General features: G+C 40.3%; 2 protein-coding genes across 4 annotated transcripts in view; both read left to right on the forward strand.

Moving 5' to 3' along the window:
• The window catches only part of eml3 (EMAP like 3), a 60,968-nt gene extending 55,629 nt beyond the window's left edge, over nucleotides 1-5,339 (forward strand). For all 3 annotated transcript variants that reach the window (XM_084344638.1, XM_084344637.1, XM_084344639.1), the window contains 6 exons: nucleotides 765-853; nucleotides 1,535-1,632; nucleotides 2,376-2,463; nucleotides 2,552-2,650; nucleotides 2,749-2,879; nucleotides 4,420-5,339. In XM_084344638.1, the coding sequence (XP_084200764.1) occupies nucleotides 765-853; nucleotides 1,535-1,632; nucleotides 2,376-2,463; nucleotides 2,552-2,650; nucleotides 2,749-2,879; nucleotides 4,420-4,632 (718 nt within the window). In that variant the 3' untranslated portion in view covers nucleotides 4,633-5,339. The remainder of the gene's footprint in view (nucleotides 1-764; nucleotides 854-1,534; nucleotides 1,633-2,375; nucleotides 2,464-2,551; nucleotides 2,651-2,748; nucleotides 2,880-4,419) is intronic.
• Nucleotides 5,340-8,329: 2,990 nt separating this feature from the next.
• mta2 (metastasis associated 1 family, member 2) overlaps nucleotides 8,330-16,134 on the forward strand; it is a 31,566-nt gene continuing 23,761 nt past the window's right edge. Inside the window, exon 1 of the mRNA XM_084344658.1 lies at nucleotides 8,330-8,836. Within this exon, the coding sequence (XP_084200784.1) occupies nucleotides 8,809-8,836 (28 nt within the window). The 5' untranslated portion in view covers nucleotides 8,330-8,808. The remainder of the gene's footprint in view (nucleotides 8,837-16,134) is intronic.

Raw genomic sequence — 16,134 nt, forward strand, 5'->3', positions numbered from 1 at the left:
GGTTTTCAGGGTACGTCCAAAAGGAGCCCCTTGGGGCAGACCCAGAACTCGCTGGAGGGATTACATATCTCATCTGGCCTGAGAATGCCTCGGCTTTCAACATCTGACTTTACACCATCACAGTTGGCTATTTACACATCTAGCCAACACAGAGCAACACGTGCGAAATAGTCACTCTTTTAGCTCGGATTTGGTCTCCACCAACTCGTCAGAAAATATCTGGCTCTTTAGCAGCTAGATGCTTCACATGTTCACCAGCTGTTTGCTAACTGTGACTGTCTGTTTGGTGCTGAGCAGGCAGTGTAAGGTGGCTTTGTCAGAGCTTGTTCTCTGAAAGACAGCTGCTGCTGGAAACGACACCAAAACGATGAGCTAAAAGCTCTGCAGAGCTGAGAGGAACTGTAGATGTGTTGGTTACTCTCTGTGGGATCATCATGACGTGTAGTCATATAAAATATTGATCAGTGCAGTGTTAAAATACAAAGACAGGGTTGATATCAGTTTCTAATATAATTTTAAAAAATTCCCAACATGTTGAACTATTCATACAATGAAATAAATGTAGTTTACATTAAGAGAAGAGAAGGTACAGTATATACTGTAGTCTGTGCCATTAAGTAGATGTGACTGAAAAGACCTCAGAGCACTACCTTTATTAAACTTGATTATATCAAATGAGCTTCCAGCTGTTCCTGCTGTGATGAATCTCTATCTGTCTGCCTCTGTCCTGATGAACCTCTCCCATCCCGCTGTAACACTAACAGGTGGATGGTCCTCGACCTGCTGACCAGAGAGGTGGTCTCTGAGTCCACAGATGGGAACGAGCAGCTGTCTGTCATGAGATACTCACCAGGTCAGAGTTCACTCTCAGCTCCATATTGTCTGTAAAGTCTGTCTGAATTCTGACTGCAGAAATTACAGCTGTTTTTTATGTATGTATTTATTTAGAAATCCACTGATATTTCACCTTCTGGCAGTACAAATGGAGATACAATCAATGAGAAGAGAAGTACCTTTATGGAGCCAAGAATAATAATATTAAGACGTGATTTAATTTTCTTGGAACAGAAATATAGTTTCTCAGGCTTTTAGACTGATCCACATTCTATTTAGTTTAATTTACAAGGGATATCTATGAAGAAAGAGACATAACATAACTATATACATTGAGAGAGGAACAGGTAAAGGAGGGGTAAAATTAGAATAAAATGAATAAAAATGTTTGCAACTGTTTGTCGACTAGATTTATAGGTAGGTTATGCAACACATTTTTGATTGCTTTGTAATGTGTATAACCACTCGGCCACCTGGATACCCCAAAACAAATCAGATGTGCAAAGAAATACAGTACATTGCTGGTATTACCAACACTAGAACTTCCTGCAAACGAGCAGAATAATTGATCTAGACAGCAATCTGATGGTTAATCCAAAAAAACACAAACACTGAGCGGTTGTGTCCAGGGGGTTCTTTTCCTAATAGCAGAAATGTGGAATTCCCCTTTAACTGTGTGAATGTTCTCTTGTGTTTTCAGATGGCAGCTTTTTGGCTGTTGGATCCCATGACAACTTTATCTACATCTACAATGTGACAGAGAGTGGCCGGCGATATGCCCGCTTTGGGAAATGTAATGTGAGTAAAATATAAAATCCATCTCCAAATGTTCCCATTTGTTCTGTGGAGTTTCTCCTGATCCAGTGTGACTCTCTGGAACAATGTTCTGTTCAACACTTGTTCAGCAATAGTGGCTGTGACTGCTCATGCTAACTCTTCAGCTCAACTTCTTGAATATAGTGAAAGAAATGTCATTAAATTTTAGGAATAATTTTGTGGATATTCTATAGTTTACTTGTAGCCAACCAGTCTAAATCTTCTTCCTCTGTGTCACAGAACTCCATTTTTGTCCAAACTGTTAACAACACATCATTGAGCCACACTGTTGCACTTTGTGACATGTTCTTTAGTACCATAAACGCACACTTGTTAAGTTTGACTCAGTCCCACACATACCACCCTGCTGCTAGAAATACTCACTAGAGCACTAAATGTGTATTAATACACTGCTGAAAATAGTCCCTACCAAATGCACTCTTCCCTCCTGTTTGAGTAGTGTTAGATAGAAACTACAGTAACCAGCTATTTAAGGAAATCTGAGTCTGATGCTCTATACAACAAACCAGACCAAACCACAGCTCTAACAGGAGCTGGGCCTGGTGCTGAGAGCTCACAAGCACTAACACACTGGTGGTTTGGTCTGCACATAGGATTTGTTGACAATAAGAAGATGATGGAATATCATCAGCCCTGTCCTCTAACTGATTCACACATTTGTTGTAGAGCATTATGTGACACTGCCTCTGCCTCTATCCAATCAGGGTCACTCCAGCTTCATAACTCACCTGGATTGGTCCAAAGATGGAAAATACATTATGTCTAATTCAGGCGACTATGAGATCCTTTACTGTGAGTAAAAAGAATCTTTTTGTATTGAAATCCTCAAACAGTGTGACAATGTACTGTTGTGACTGAGAAGATGAATGTACTCTGACAGGGGACATAGCGGCAGGGTGTAAACTGTTGAGGAACCGCTTTGAGAGCAAAGACAGAGAGTGGGCCTCCTATACCTGTGTGCTGGGCTTCCATGTGATGGGTGAGAAACAGAACCTTTTTGTCCCTTCATGTGTTGTCACAGTCGTGGCCGCTAAACAAGTCGGTGTCATGTTGATGACTGTTGCTGTGGTGTTCCAGGTGTGTGGCTGGAGGGCTCTGACGGCACAGACATCAACGCCCTGTGTCGCTCTCACAGTGAGACGGTGGTGGCTGTGGCTGATGACTTCTGTAAAGTCCACCTGTTCCAGTACCCCTGTCCTAAACCAAAGGTACTGCTTGTATAGATTAGACTCACTTTACAGTCAACCTACTGTACCTGTTTACTGTGACTGTCTTTACATGTGGAGCAAAGGTTTTTAAACTGCTTCCTAAACATAAAGAGGAAGGGCCTGTGTAACGTAACGTGTGAACTGGATTAATAATGTAGTGATAAGGAGGTGCAGGAGAATATCGTAGTGCTGTAAAGTTGCTTTGTGTAATGTAATTTACCATTTGAGTTCAATTATCCAACCATTTTAAAGGAAAGGTTCACCCAAAAATGAAAAGTCAGTCTGGAGCTTCACAGCAAAACAGTGTTACAGCATTCTCCTAAACAGCTGAAGTAGCTGGAGACTTGTTTTAACATAAAAACAACCCAAAAAACATCACAAATTGATTTGAAAAGACGTTATTTACACTGTCGAGCTTGTGCACCCACTTCGTACCGGATGCTCGCCAGCGCTTTTAGCTTAGCAGCTACAGTGAATATTTCATCTTTAAAGAGGATGTAAATAATGTTTTTACAAATGAATTTGGGATTTAAAAATTTGTAGTGGACTGAAACTGCCCAAATCAAAAATAAAAAAATAAATTGCTCAGTAAATAAGTAAATCTGCCATTATATAAACAGAAAATACTAAGAATAAATGTAGACATTAATTATGAATGTTTTCATTTTCAAATTATTTATGTATGTATATATTACCTTGCATAATGCAAATGGGAAAAGAATGCTGAAATAAGCACAGGAATAAATAGGCATGTGAATACATTTTAAAATTGATACATTAGTAATTAAATTATTTCATTAAATGGGGATATAAATGAATAGTGAAATTAATACAAAGGTAATTAATACAGACGCAAAGGAAAAGAAATATATATTATTGTTAGATTTTATACATTTATTAATGTCTACATTTATTTTTAATATCATTATCATTATTTAATGGCATATAAGTTATTTATTGGTCCATTTATTTATTTTTGTTTTGGCAGTTTCAGTCCTCCATACATTGTCTACTTGATAAGCCACAGTTAACTGTCCTGTGGTCTGGTGTCATGTTCTTTCATTTTGAACTGTAGAGGATGTTAAATATCTCAGCAACTTAGCTCCGGACCATGTAAATGAAAACACAGGTATGCTGATACCTTCTAGATATCAGTGATGATCATTTAGTTTTTGTGGTAAGAGCAATAGCTGTCCTGAGTAATGAACTGATGGCATCCGGTGGTGTTGATTCCCGGTGCTTTGGAAACCTTGTGCTATTGACAGTAGAGAGAAAATGATGAGCTGAAGTCAGGGAGCGTCTTAAAAGTGCATGCAAAATGGCCAAGACAGCTTTTTATATTTGCTTCAGTAATATCCTCATGTTCAACATAGACACTTCAGACCAACTTTATTTCTTCTGGACCTTCTCCCATCATATACACAACTTCATGTAATCATGAAAAATCAGGCAATATGTCCCACTGATGTATTCTGTCTTCTCCCTCCCTACTGAGGATGGTACAATGTGGTGATTAAAGTGGCCTTTCTTTTCTCTCCAGGCACCGAGCCACAAGTACGACGGCCACGGCAGCCACGTCACCAACGTCTGCTTCACCCACAGCGACTCCCACCTCCTCTCAATGGGCGGCAAGGACACCTGCATCCTTCAGTGGAGGGTGATGGGAGGTGGGGTGGGTGACAGCAGGGAGAGACTGGCCTCTGTCTCGGCCTCTTCCACCTCCACCAGCTCTCCAGAACCAGCCACCAGCTAGGCAGGACGCAGTTATGAGCAGTGAACTATTTACACACAGCCAGAGAGGCGTGTTAGTCAGTGGACAGCAGCCACAGTTAACGGCTCAGCCGGGCCTCTGCGGTGCCACTGCTGCCTCAGTTTCATACAGAACATGTAGAGGAATCCTCTCCAGTAGGACTGTCCATATTACATTTACATTTACACACCTCTCATAGTCATGTAAATCCTTGTGAAACTGGACAGTGTGACCTTAAAACAGAATCTTTGTTCTGTTGGATATGTGCAGAGGAACATCAGAAGTGGTCATGAATGTTTGCTGGTACAGAACATGACTCGACTTCTGTGGTGACTTTGGTTTCAGTGAACATTCCTGTGTTTAAGTCCATCTTGTTTATTAAACTTACCAAAGTGCTGCACCGTGGCGTTCACCACCAGGCTTATAAAGATGTTTTCGTAAAGTTTTTACATATTTTTAATATTTTAAGCAGTGTTTTGTTGACATCTCAGCTAATATTGAAGCTGTTTTTATGCTTGCATTAGACAGACTGTGACAAAGCTGTTCCAATGAAATCAACTCTCAGCATTTCTGGCTAATTAATTTCTCTAACAATAGATCAATACACTTGAAATGATTACTTTAGTACAGTTTTGTATATTTAAGAGAACAGTGGGAATACTGTGATGTATCTGTCAAGCTCCCAATAAATAACTGAAGACTGGAAAGTGTATTGTGTGTGAAGTGTCACTAGTGGGCAGTGCTGCTCCTCGGATAGTGTGCTGTGCTGCATGTTGAGGAGATGCATGGTCCCATACTACATGTTCCAGAACAGAACATCCTACATTGAACCCCGAAAGTCCAGCTGGATCTTGGTCTTCCAGTTCAGTTAATGAAACCTGTGGATGAATATTTTCTCATGATAGAAGACAGCAGGTAAGTAAGTCAGTGGTTTCAAACTTCAGGGTCAGGACGCCCTCAACAGTGATGGAAGAAGTATTCAGATCCTTTTACTAAAGTTAAGTGACATTTCTTCAAAATAGAAATACAAAAAAAATATATTTTTACTGAAACGTATAAGTATTATAAATAGAAATATTTGGAAAGTAGAAGTCAAATAACTATGCCAGTGGCAACTTTTATATATATTATACTTGTATCATTACTGAAGCAGTAACATGAAAGCATCATTATAATGCTGGAGCCGTTTGATATACCAGTTGAACATATACACAGGTCAGGCATAACATTATGACCACCTGGCTAATATTGTGAAGGTTCCCCTTGTGCAGCCAAAACAGCTCTGACCTGTCAAGACATGGACTTAACCTCTGAGGGTGTCCTGTGGTGTCTGGCACCAGGGCGTTTTATAGTGGATCCTCTGGGTCCTGTATGTTGGGGGATGGGGCCTCCATGGATCAGACCTGCTCCAGCACGTCTTACAGATGCTCGATCAGATTGGGATCTGGGGAATTTGGAGGCCCGGTCAACACCTTGGGCCCTTTATTGTGTTCCTCGAGCTGTTCCTGAGCAGTGTTTGCGGTGTGTCAGGGCACATTGTCCTGCTGGGGGGCCACTGCCATCGGGTAGTGTTGTTGTGATGAGGGGGTGTACTTGGTCCACAACAGCGTTTGGATGGGTGGTGTATGTCAAGTGGCATTCATATGAATGCCAGCACCCAAGGTTTCACAGCAGAACATCACATTCTGATGAGATGATCAATGTTATTCACGTCACCTGTCAGAGGTTTTAATGTTGTGGCTGATCGGTGTAGACTGGGCTGGATCTTGGCACAGGCATTCTCTGCACATGCCTTGAGCCTCCTTGCCACTAGGGGACCCAGACAAAGGGTAAAAAAAAATCAACTGGCTACATGTTTCACATATATTTTGAAAATATAGAAATATAAAAAAAGAAAAGTGATCTAAAACTTTATCTCAATGTTTATGTATTTATTTATTCATTATTATTGTGAAAATATACAAAACATAAGCGCCAGTGTGCAGGAACAGGTATTTCAGTGATTTCACCTCATGGAAAGTCAGGAGAAGCATCTGTCAGTGTAAGTTTTGTATTCAAATATCTAAATCTGAGAAATTAAAGATATTGGAATCAAATGTAAAATATAGACCTATGTTTTTTCTATAAATACATGAAAAACTTATTGTGTATGGATACTGAAATATATAAGTATATGTATCAATAGATAAGCTAAAATATACGTATACCTAACTAAATTGATGAGCATAATAATAATGATGTGGCAGTTGAGTCATTGTGTTTGTTACCAAATATTAATGTGCGTGTAGGGGGTCCCTGAAATACAGTCTTACCTACTGTGATCGTTCCATTTAATCCAGCCCTGTATATAGAAATGCACTAGTTTATTATCTGATCAAATATTTTGTTCAGTTCAGTAAAAAGTACAATATTTCCCTCTGAAATTTTGTGGAATTGATGTCTAAAGGAGTATAATATGGAAATACTCAGTGTGAGGGGTGACAGCTGAGTAACAGGTTATGAAAGGAAAAAAAATAAAATATATTTTTTTGTTTTGATTGTTTAATGTGCTTTTGTTCTTCAGAGAAAAAAGATTAAGAATAATGAATATTTTCATGATGAGTCAAAATGAAGATACGAGTTATAATTATGACTTTAAGTCACATTATGAGTGAGCAATTCACATTGTAATTTAGTAGGTCAGTTTTTGGTATGTTCTCAGTCAAATTGTGCAATATTAAAGCTGCTTACAAGGAGCTTTCATTTTTTGTTGATTCTGGCAGCCCCTGTGGACAATAGATGACGATGATGAAACAAAGTAAACTACTCTTTCCTCAGGCTATGAGACTCCTCAATTCATCCTCAGCACTCCATCATAAAATAGTTTGCATTTTATGACTTATCAATAAGTCAGAATCCATCTGGTCTTCTCACTGATGATCTTGTTTGCTTATACAGGTGATGTAGAGGCCTCAGTATTAAATTGAGACAGTTTCATAACAAGATAAAAGTTCCTTCCCTTGTTTTACTGTAGAAAAATATTAATACTCAGAACCTTGATTTTATTTAATTAAACATTAAGAGATACTAAGTCATAATATTGAGATAGTCCAAATGAAAGTTATGAGATGGGGTCATTTATTTCTCTTTTACTCAGACAGACTCAAACCTTCAGAACTGTAACTTGGTGTAATTACTACCACAACTTGACTCATCATTCTATTACTTCTAATTAAAAACACATGACTCTGTGTTGTTGACTGAGTAGATGACCTCATAATGTCAATTTAAAATGTCATTATTTTGACTGGTGTGTGGATCACATGTGAAACCTCTGTGCTTACTGCACCTATTACCTCCTGTTACATAACACTTTCTTTGGTGCTCTTAGGATTTTATTTTGAAGGGGGCATGTTTTCCTCTCCAGTGTGTGTGTGTGTGCGGGCGCGTGTACACTTCCAATTTCCTGCTTTGTCTCGACCTGGCAATAACTTGACTTTCCTTACTGTGTGCATGTGTGTGATATGTGGAGACAGTCTATACGTTAACTTCACATCCTCTCGTGTCAGTTTATTAAATAACCTTTTGGTTTACAAAAAGCGCGCGAGAATCACCTGTGGACCACTCTAACATGTATCAAGAGTTATACACGTGCGTGCGTGTGCGTGCGTGTTTGTACTTCATATAACTGCATTACAAACATGTTGTTTATTTAACCAGGCCTAGTGACAAAGTTAATTGTAAGACACCGGAGATTGCCGACGATCTCCGAAGATGACGATGTGCGCACGAGCGAAGGGGGCCAGTGAGTGTGTGTTTTCTGTGTGCGAGTGTGTGTGTTGAACTGAGCGGAGGTGAAGAAGAGGAGGATGAAGCTGGGAGCGGAGGATGGGAGGAAGAGTGGAGTAAGAGACAGGCTAGCTGTGTGTGAATGAGTGAGTGAGAGAGGAAGAGGAGAGGAAGGTCGTCTGAGGGACCGAAAACAAAGACTTGGATTTTTTGGGGATAACCTCCGGAACATTACTAACGGAAACTTTCAACTTTTTACCCGCCACAGCTCGGCTCACAGTGCCCGGAGCCGGCTTTGTTTCACGGCGGGGGTGTCTACGATAAATGAAGGAATAAAACAGATCCCCATCGACCTTTTTCTACCCAAGTGGGGAATACCCCGGGACTGATTTTGCTAAAGGTTACGAGAGAATGGCGGCCAACATGTACCGAGTGGGAGGTAAAGAATGTTTTACATTTTTAAGACACCCCCCACAACGTGATTGTTCGTTTCGACAGCAAGGTGGCTAGCTAGCCGCTAGCTGTCTGTTCGGTTAGCCGCTAACTAATGCTAGCTCTTTCCTAGCGTCCGTACGTGCGTCCACTCTTGCATGGAAGAACGTCAAATCTATTTCAACAACCAACAATGTCTGTGACTTAGCCAATGGGCAAACGTAAATAACTCTAACATTTTGACTTAGTTCTTACTCAGATGTTATTGGCCGGAAACGCTCCTGCATTCGGCATGATTATCACACACCAAGCAGTGGTAATTTATTGAAAATGTCAACTTTTACAATAGATCGGCGTCATATGCCGACTAGTTTTCTCCACCAAAATACGTTTACGTGAAGTTACCCCATGGCGGCTGCCAAGCAGAGTGAGCCGGTTCCTAAAGTTGGTGTTTAATTTAAAAATATATGCAACCCGGTGGATGCTAGAGTTGTGGCGAATTGTAGTTGCAGCTGCAAGTAAGCGAGTCAACTGTAATGTGTACATTACATGTACATATGGTAACGTCCTGGAAGTGAACACAATGCTAGTTAGCAATAGCTGCTAGCTGTTGGGAGGTCAGCCTCCAACCTATTCTAACGACGTCTGCGGCTGCTTGCTAAAGCTGGTGGGCTAGCTTTGTCGCTGTGGGGGTTAATTTCATTACCGCCTCCGCCATATCACTATGCCACTGTTAGCGTTAGCCGCGCTAGCTAACTTTAATTGCTAAGTTTTGTTAGCTCAGTGCCACGAACTGTGATGTGGTTTGTGTTAGCCGGTGCAACTGCTTCTCGAAATACAGGCAGACAAGTGGCTAGTTTACGGAGAGTAACTACAGCACTTATACTGTTTAACGTAACCATTCGTTTAGACGAAACACCGGCAAGAGGAACGCACAGCTTGGTGTTCATTCGAGGAAAAAGCCGAACTAAGTTATGTTAGCCAACACCAACTTGCTGCCAATGTAAGAATTTCAGTGTCGATGAGACTTCACATTTTCATCATGTGCCGCTACTTTTGCACTGGATCGAAACCGAAGCATCTCATCAAAGTTGAATTAGGGTGGATAATTTGCAGTAACTTTCACGGCACACTGTGAAATATGAAGTGGTTTTATGATACTGAAAAAATGTTGCAGGTTGCCTTGTTAACATTTTACCTAACTCATTTGCTAACACCGGCTTTCCAAACGACTCCATCATTGTGGAGAGAAAGGAAACGCCGGCAGAGGCGGCTAGACTCAGCTGTGCTGCCTCCCTCCACTGTTTCCCCCCTGTTTCACTGATGCTGCTCTGTGGACAAGTGTGCCTGTACTTCACGGTGGATGTGATCTATCGCCTTGTCTTTTCGGTTGTTTTCGACTTGGGTCTGTTGTCTCTAAGGACGAATAAGGATGAATAACGATGTTAGAACTTTGTGTACCTTCTTTGAATCTGGCAGAGATGGCTGAATTGACAGTAAGACAGTGTGACAGGCTTACTGCTGTGTAAGGTCATCTAAGAGTCTGTAGGATATTTAGGTCATGCTGATTAAACACTACTCTGCATAGCATCCTGTATAATTCTGTGCTTTGGTCGAATGTTAAACTGGCATACTGCAGTGTAGACGTGTCTGTTATTATTGTGCGCTGTTTGCCATCATCATGTTTCAGTTTTAACACTGGTGAGTGTGATGCCATGATGAGTCTGAAAGTCTCATCCACAGCAGATAGCAGGTGTTAGTGGCAAACTGGTAGATTGGGTTTATTTGGGATTCCATGAAGTGTTAGATGTTGATTATTAATAGTGTTGCTATAGCACAGTGTTTTTCCAATCCTTCACTCAAGGTGTAGTGTATGTATAATGTATGGCTGGTTGCGATGGTAAAAAGAAATGCAGAAAATCATCTGTGTGACTTCTTTTGTCGTGTTAGCCTTCAAACACCGTGCTGAAGTGTTCATGTATTTGTGTTTACATTGACCTCTCATGTGTAGTTCTCTATTCCTGTAATTTCCTCTCCTCTGGTGTTAGTTTCTCTTTCTGTAAAGTAACGCTATATCCTGTCAGCATATTTGCATTCGCTTATGTAACACATTGAACAAGTCTGTTGCTGCCACAGCAGGTATTAGGGGTAAGCAAAGTGTCCCTAAAATAATATCACAATATTTCAGGCAATTCCTGCAATTATGACACTCATGACGATATGACAAAATATTAAAAAATGTTTTTGGTTTAGCACTCGCAATAGCTATTGAGCTCTCCTCACAGGACTTTTTCTCCTCCTCCTCACCTGGGTGCTTCTGCTAGAAGTGGAGTAATAAGTGTGTTGTATTGCCCGCTTTTATTACAGTCTCCTTGCACTTCATACATATACCATGATTCTTTGGCCATCTTATCTTTGTAACTAAACCAGCTGGTAGCAACATCATCATGTAGGGCTGCAATGGTTATAATCATTGTCCTTTAATTTGTTGATTATTTTGTAGATTAATCAATTAGTTAGTTAATTAGTTGGAAAATTGTGAACATTTTGATCAGTGTATCCCTAAGATCAAGAGGAAATGTCTTGCTTTGTCCACAAGCCAAAGATATTCAGTTTACTGTCATAGAGCATGTAAGAAACCAAACAATATCTACATTTAAGAAGCTGGAATCAGAGAATTTGAACCTTTTCTCGAAAAATTGCTCAAACTGATTAGTTGATTATCAAAATAGTTGGAGATTACTGTAATAGAAAAAAAATCTACAAATCAAAAGCAAGAAAATGCCTGTTATGGTTCCTGTATCGAAACTTGTAGAGAAAGACTGACTGTTCAGATTATTTTTTCTAGATGAAGTCTAGTGACTTTCTCCAGTGGTGACAAAAAAGTAGCCAATATGTGTTTGTTTCCTCTGTTTGTAAAATGTTTAGTGTCAATTAAATGTTAAATGTTCCTTCATAAATTGAGTGTAAATGGTGAAATCGGTGTAATCAGTGTGTTCAAAGAGCTGCTAAATGTTGGCAGGTAAGACTTCAGCACTTTAGACACAGAAGCAGACAGGCTGGTACAGCCATGCTGCCACAAACTGACAAGGAAACAAACAATTTAATATATCGTATCTGATGCTGACTTCACAAGAAGGCACAAATGATTTAGTATGGGTCGTAGCCGTTTTGCAAAGTTTGTAGTTTTTTCTTACTCCACATCTCTTAAAGATGCAGAGTTTTTTTCAGAGGGCGTCTAGTGATATTGCACATCTGCTGTTTTGCTGGTTGGTAAGAGAGCCCAAACGTGTAATTTGCATGGCAGTGAACTACATGGAAATTAGACAGGGTTTTATGTGTACAAAAATCCATTCTGCCTGTTGTTGTGGCTCCTTCTTCTTTTTTCACAAAGGACGTCAGTTGAGAGGCTGGACCTTCAGTGGCCCAGGACACATGCACGTACACTCTGCTAAAAGAATGTGGTGATAAGCGGTGATCAGATCTCAAGCCCTGTTCACACTTGGTATCAACACCTGTCTAAGTGTTCTGATCACAAGTGGGCAGCTCTTGGTACAGGTGTGAACACTACCTAGACAGAGACAGTTCACTCAGACCAAATTCAGGTGGTCTAGGACACGTGACCACATTCTTTGAGCAGTGTGTACGCGCATGCGTCCGGGGCCACACTGAAGGACTGACTTCTCAACTGACTTCCTCTGTGTAACAAAAAGAAGAAGAAGAATTTAAATTTAGCAAATTCTAAATCATTTCGTGCCTTCTCGTAAATTCAGCATTAAATGCAAAACATGAAGTTGTACCAGCCTGTCTGCTTCTGTGTCTAAAGTCTTACCTGCCAACATTTAGCAGCTGTTTGAACACACTGATAACACCGATTTCAACATTTATACTAAATTTCTGAAATAAGACATTCTATTGATGTTAAACACGTCCAATTTTTTTGTTGAGGTAGGAGAAACTTTATAAACTTTGTGAAATGCTCTCTACATCAAATCTTTAACTATTTGGGAATTCTTGTTAATTCGGCAAATGTTGTACATGAAGATATTTCTTTATTTGGGTAAAAAACATCATGTCCCAGTGATGAACATCCCTCATACCTGTACTTGGAGAAGTCTAATTGTGATCAGAGATGCATGTTTAATTGCAAGGTGTAAACACCAGGGCCATAGTTATTGCACAGCGGCTCAGCTGAACTTCCTGAAATGTGAAATTTGTATCCAGCAAGCATACATTATTGAGACTTGCGTGTGTTGTTTTGATTCGTCCCTATTTTCAGCTGTATTATGGTTTGGTTTAGGCAATATTGCTGTTCTTTACACACAATAAACAATGTGTGTGCATGAGTCATGTGAAGATGGACAGATGTTCCTCATACTATAAAGGACTCTGGAGGAACTTTACACAAGATCTGTTGTTGAGAGACTGCATAAAGTTACTGGGTCTCTCAGAAAAAGTTGTTCTTTGCCAGCTTGCTGGATCATGTGTGCAGTGGAATTTCTACAGTAGGAATGCAGTGTGATGTAGCAAATAAATGGTTACAGTGTAAATGCTAAGTATAGCTCATATAATATTGCAGTTAAGATTATATGAGCATATGATTATGTAATTTACTATGCAATATGTAATTGATTTTTAAGTAGCCCACACAGTAACAAGGTTAAGTCGCTTAGTTGTATAATGCAGAAACAATGAAGAAACTGATGTATTTTGTAGGTATCTCAGTGTGCCCCAGGACTGTTGTCTCTCACTGCATTGGTTTGCCCTCTTATTAACATGCAACAAAAAAGGACATATTAAAATCAACCTGTGTGTATGTTTTATTTAAAGAAGGAATAATAAAACCTCTTATCGGGCCAATTTTAGCAGCTCTAGTGCATCCCCAGTATTTTGTAATGAAGGCATCACCAGCAGTGTTGTTAACCTGTTAGAACGGGTTCACATTTATGAAGCAAGTGTCCATGGATTTTGCGCTCAATAAGATTTTCTGTTGTTGCAACTGGCTTGTGCAGGCAGTTCCATATGAGTGAGCGCCTATATTACCAGTCCCCTAGAAGCACACAGTGTTCAGCCCGCATGTAAGATCATTATCTTCCCCAGAGATTAGTCAAAGGGCTTCCTCCTCTTCATTCACCCTCAAGCACCCAGCACACTGCGCCACTCCAGCCGCATACGTCCACAACAAACACTCACAGCGGCGGCCTCACGGCAGATTTTTTGTTCTACCTACTGATATTTACATGTATACATTAACATAAACCCTTTTCACAGGCGACATGATTATCTGCTGTGTGTGTGTCTGGTAGATGGTTTGAACCGTCTGAAGTCCAGTGGTTTTTTTTTCCTGGATCATTGATCCATTAGCCCCTCTCTCATTGATACACTGAGCTGGCCTTAGTGCTGGTGGAAGTGGAGGATCGTTCTTTAATTTGTCCCACTGGGAGAAAAGAAGAAAAGATAGAAGGCTGAAATAAAAAATAATTCCCTCCTTCCACCATCACTTTGTCTTTAGACCTAGAATTAGTCTTGTCAGGCGGGCACATGAGAGTGCAGATCCCCTTTTTGTGCTTCAGCCAGTGTTATGTAATGTGGGGCTGTTGTGTTCCTTTACTGTGAACAAGGAGGTGATGCTTCCGTGGTCGGACTCCCCATCAGTGTGCTAAGTAGAGCAAGAAATCCTCTCCCTGTCTGAATCCTTCCTTCTCAGTCTCTGCTTGTGGTGATGCATCAGAAACCCACTGATATCCTCCTGAGGCTCCGTGTCCCTGCTTGTGGGAGGACCAGATGGAGCTTGACGTGAAGCCACACTGCTGTGTAGAACTGCATCAAACAGTACAAGGAAGCACTGTCTGTGCTAGTGGTATGATGAATGATAAATGACTGGCAGGTTTGATCAGTGCTGTGTTTAAAGGCTGAAATCCCTGTTAAAGCTGTCACAGCTGGTATTGTGAGCCCATATTCACGCTCATTAAATCTGAACATATTTACAAAAAATAATAACAATCCAGTAATTACAAACCGCTTACAAAGTGCAGTGACCTCTTTTAAATTAAGGACCAATTTAGCCAACTGTTTTGCATAAATCACTAATGTGCACAAAATAAGATTAAAATTACAAATGCAACTCAACCCTGTTGCATTGTAACAGTAAAATGCTACATGGCTAATGTGAAGCTGTTTGAGGGGAGTCATATTTGAATCAAGGCATCAATCTAGGCTGATCTGTGTCTTTTGGGGCTGGGCAAAACAAAAAGATTTATGATAAATCACAGTTTCCAGTTGAATGATCTAATTTTCTCAGTAAATATGTGTACATTTGTGCTAAATGTTATGTAATTAAGCCTTAATTACAGCTGTTGTAACTTCAATTTTACAGTTAAGCCTGCATGGTGTGTCACATGTCTACACTGTGGAAACGGATATTACAAGCTCTTTTTAAACAGATCCTGCAGTACTGCTTTAAAGAAGCCCTGCCATTGTGCCAACTTTCTTTTTAAAACTGAACCAAACAGCGGCAGCATAAGAGGTGTGAAGTGTGACACAACGTGTTCAGTGTGACATATAACATACGTGTCGGCAGTGACATTGCTCCCCCATCCTTTAACCTCCATGTTATATGTGGTTGATGTCATCCTCTGCTTGGAGGGTTAAGCGCTCCTGAGCCTTGTTGTCTCCCTAGTTTCCAGACATTTTTCTGGTGCTGTTCTTTTTCTTTAATACCTCTTTCACACTGGACAGAAAACCCACTAACATTGGGTATTTGTCTTCAATGTGAATATGCTGAATCAGGATTTTAATGAAATCACAATATGGCCAAGTGCAATATCCAAATCACAGAAGCTGCAGTTTTTTAAAAAGGTAAACTGCATGATAAACAGCATTATGAAGAAGCACTGTTGTGCTGCAGAGATGTCCAGGCCTACAAATCTTATTCTCCAGATTCCTACTAATCATCAATGATATCACAATCTTAATGTCTGTCATAAATAATCACAATTTAATTGTTTAATTGTTCTTGCCAACCTCTTGACCCTCTTGACGTGAGTGGAACTGGGGGATATGCCAGCAAACATGGAGTGTCTCAGGTTAAGGAGGTGATGCTGTTGTATGGGCCTTACTTTTTTTTGGAGGATGGACTCCCCTGTAGCCTTTGGATGAACAGCTTGAGTCAGTGGGAAGAGGCCAAGTTAGATGACCTTTCAGCTTGTTGGTGTCACAGATGTCACTTACACCTGGTTGTGATCTGATCACCGTCTCTCAAATGGGATGTAGGTGCCAGGTAGAGCTGTATTGATTAATCAAGTA

The sequence above is a fragment of the Pagrus pagrus genome, assembly GCF_965226575.1.
Source record: "Pagrus pagrus genome assembly, chromosome: 22".
Lineage (NCBI taxonomy): Eukaryota > Metazoa > Chordata > Actinopteri > Spariformes > Sparidae > Pagrus > Pagrus pagrus.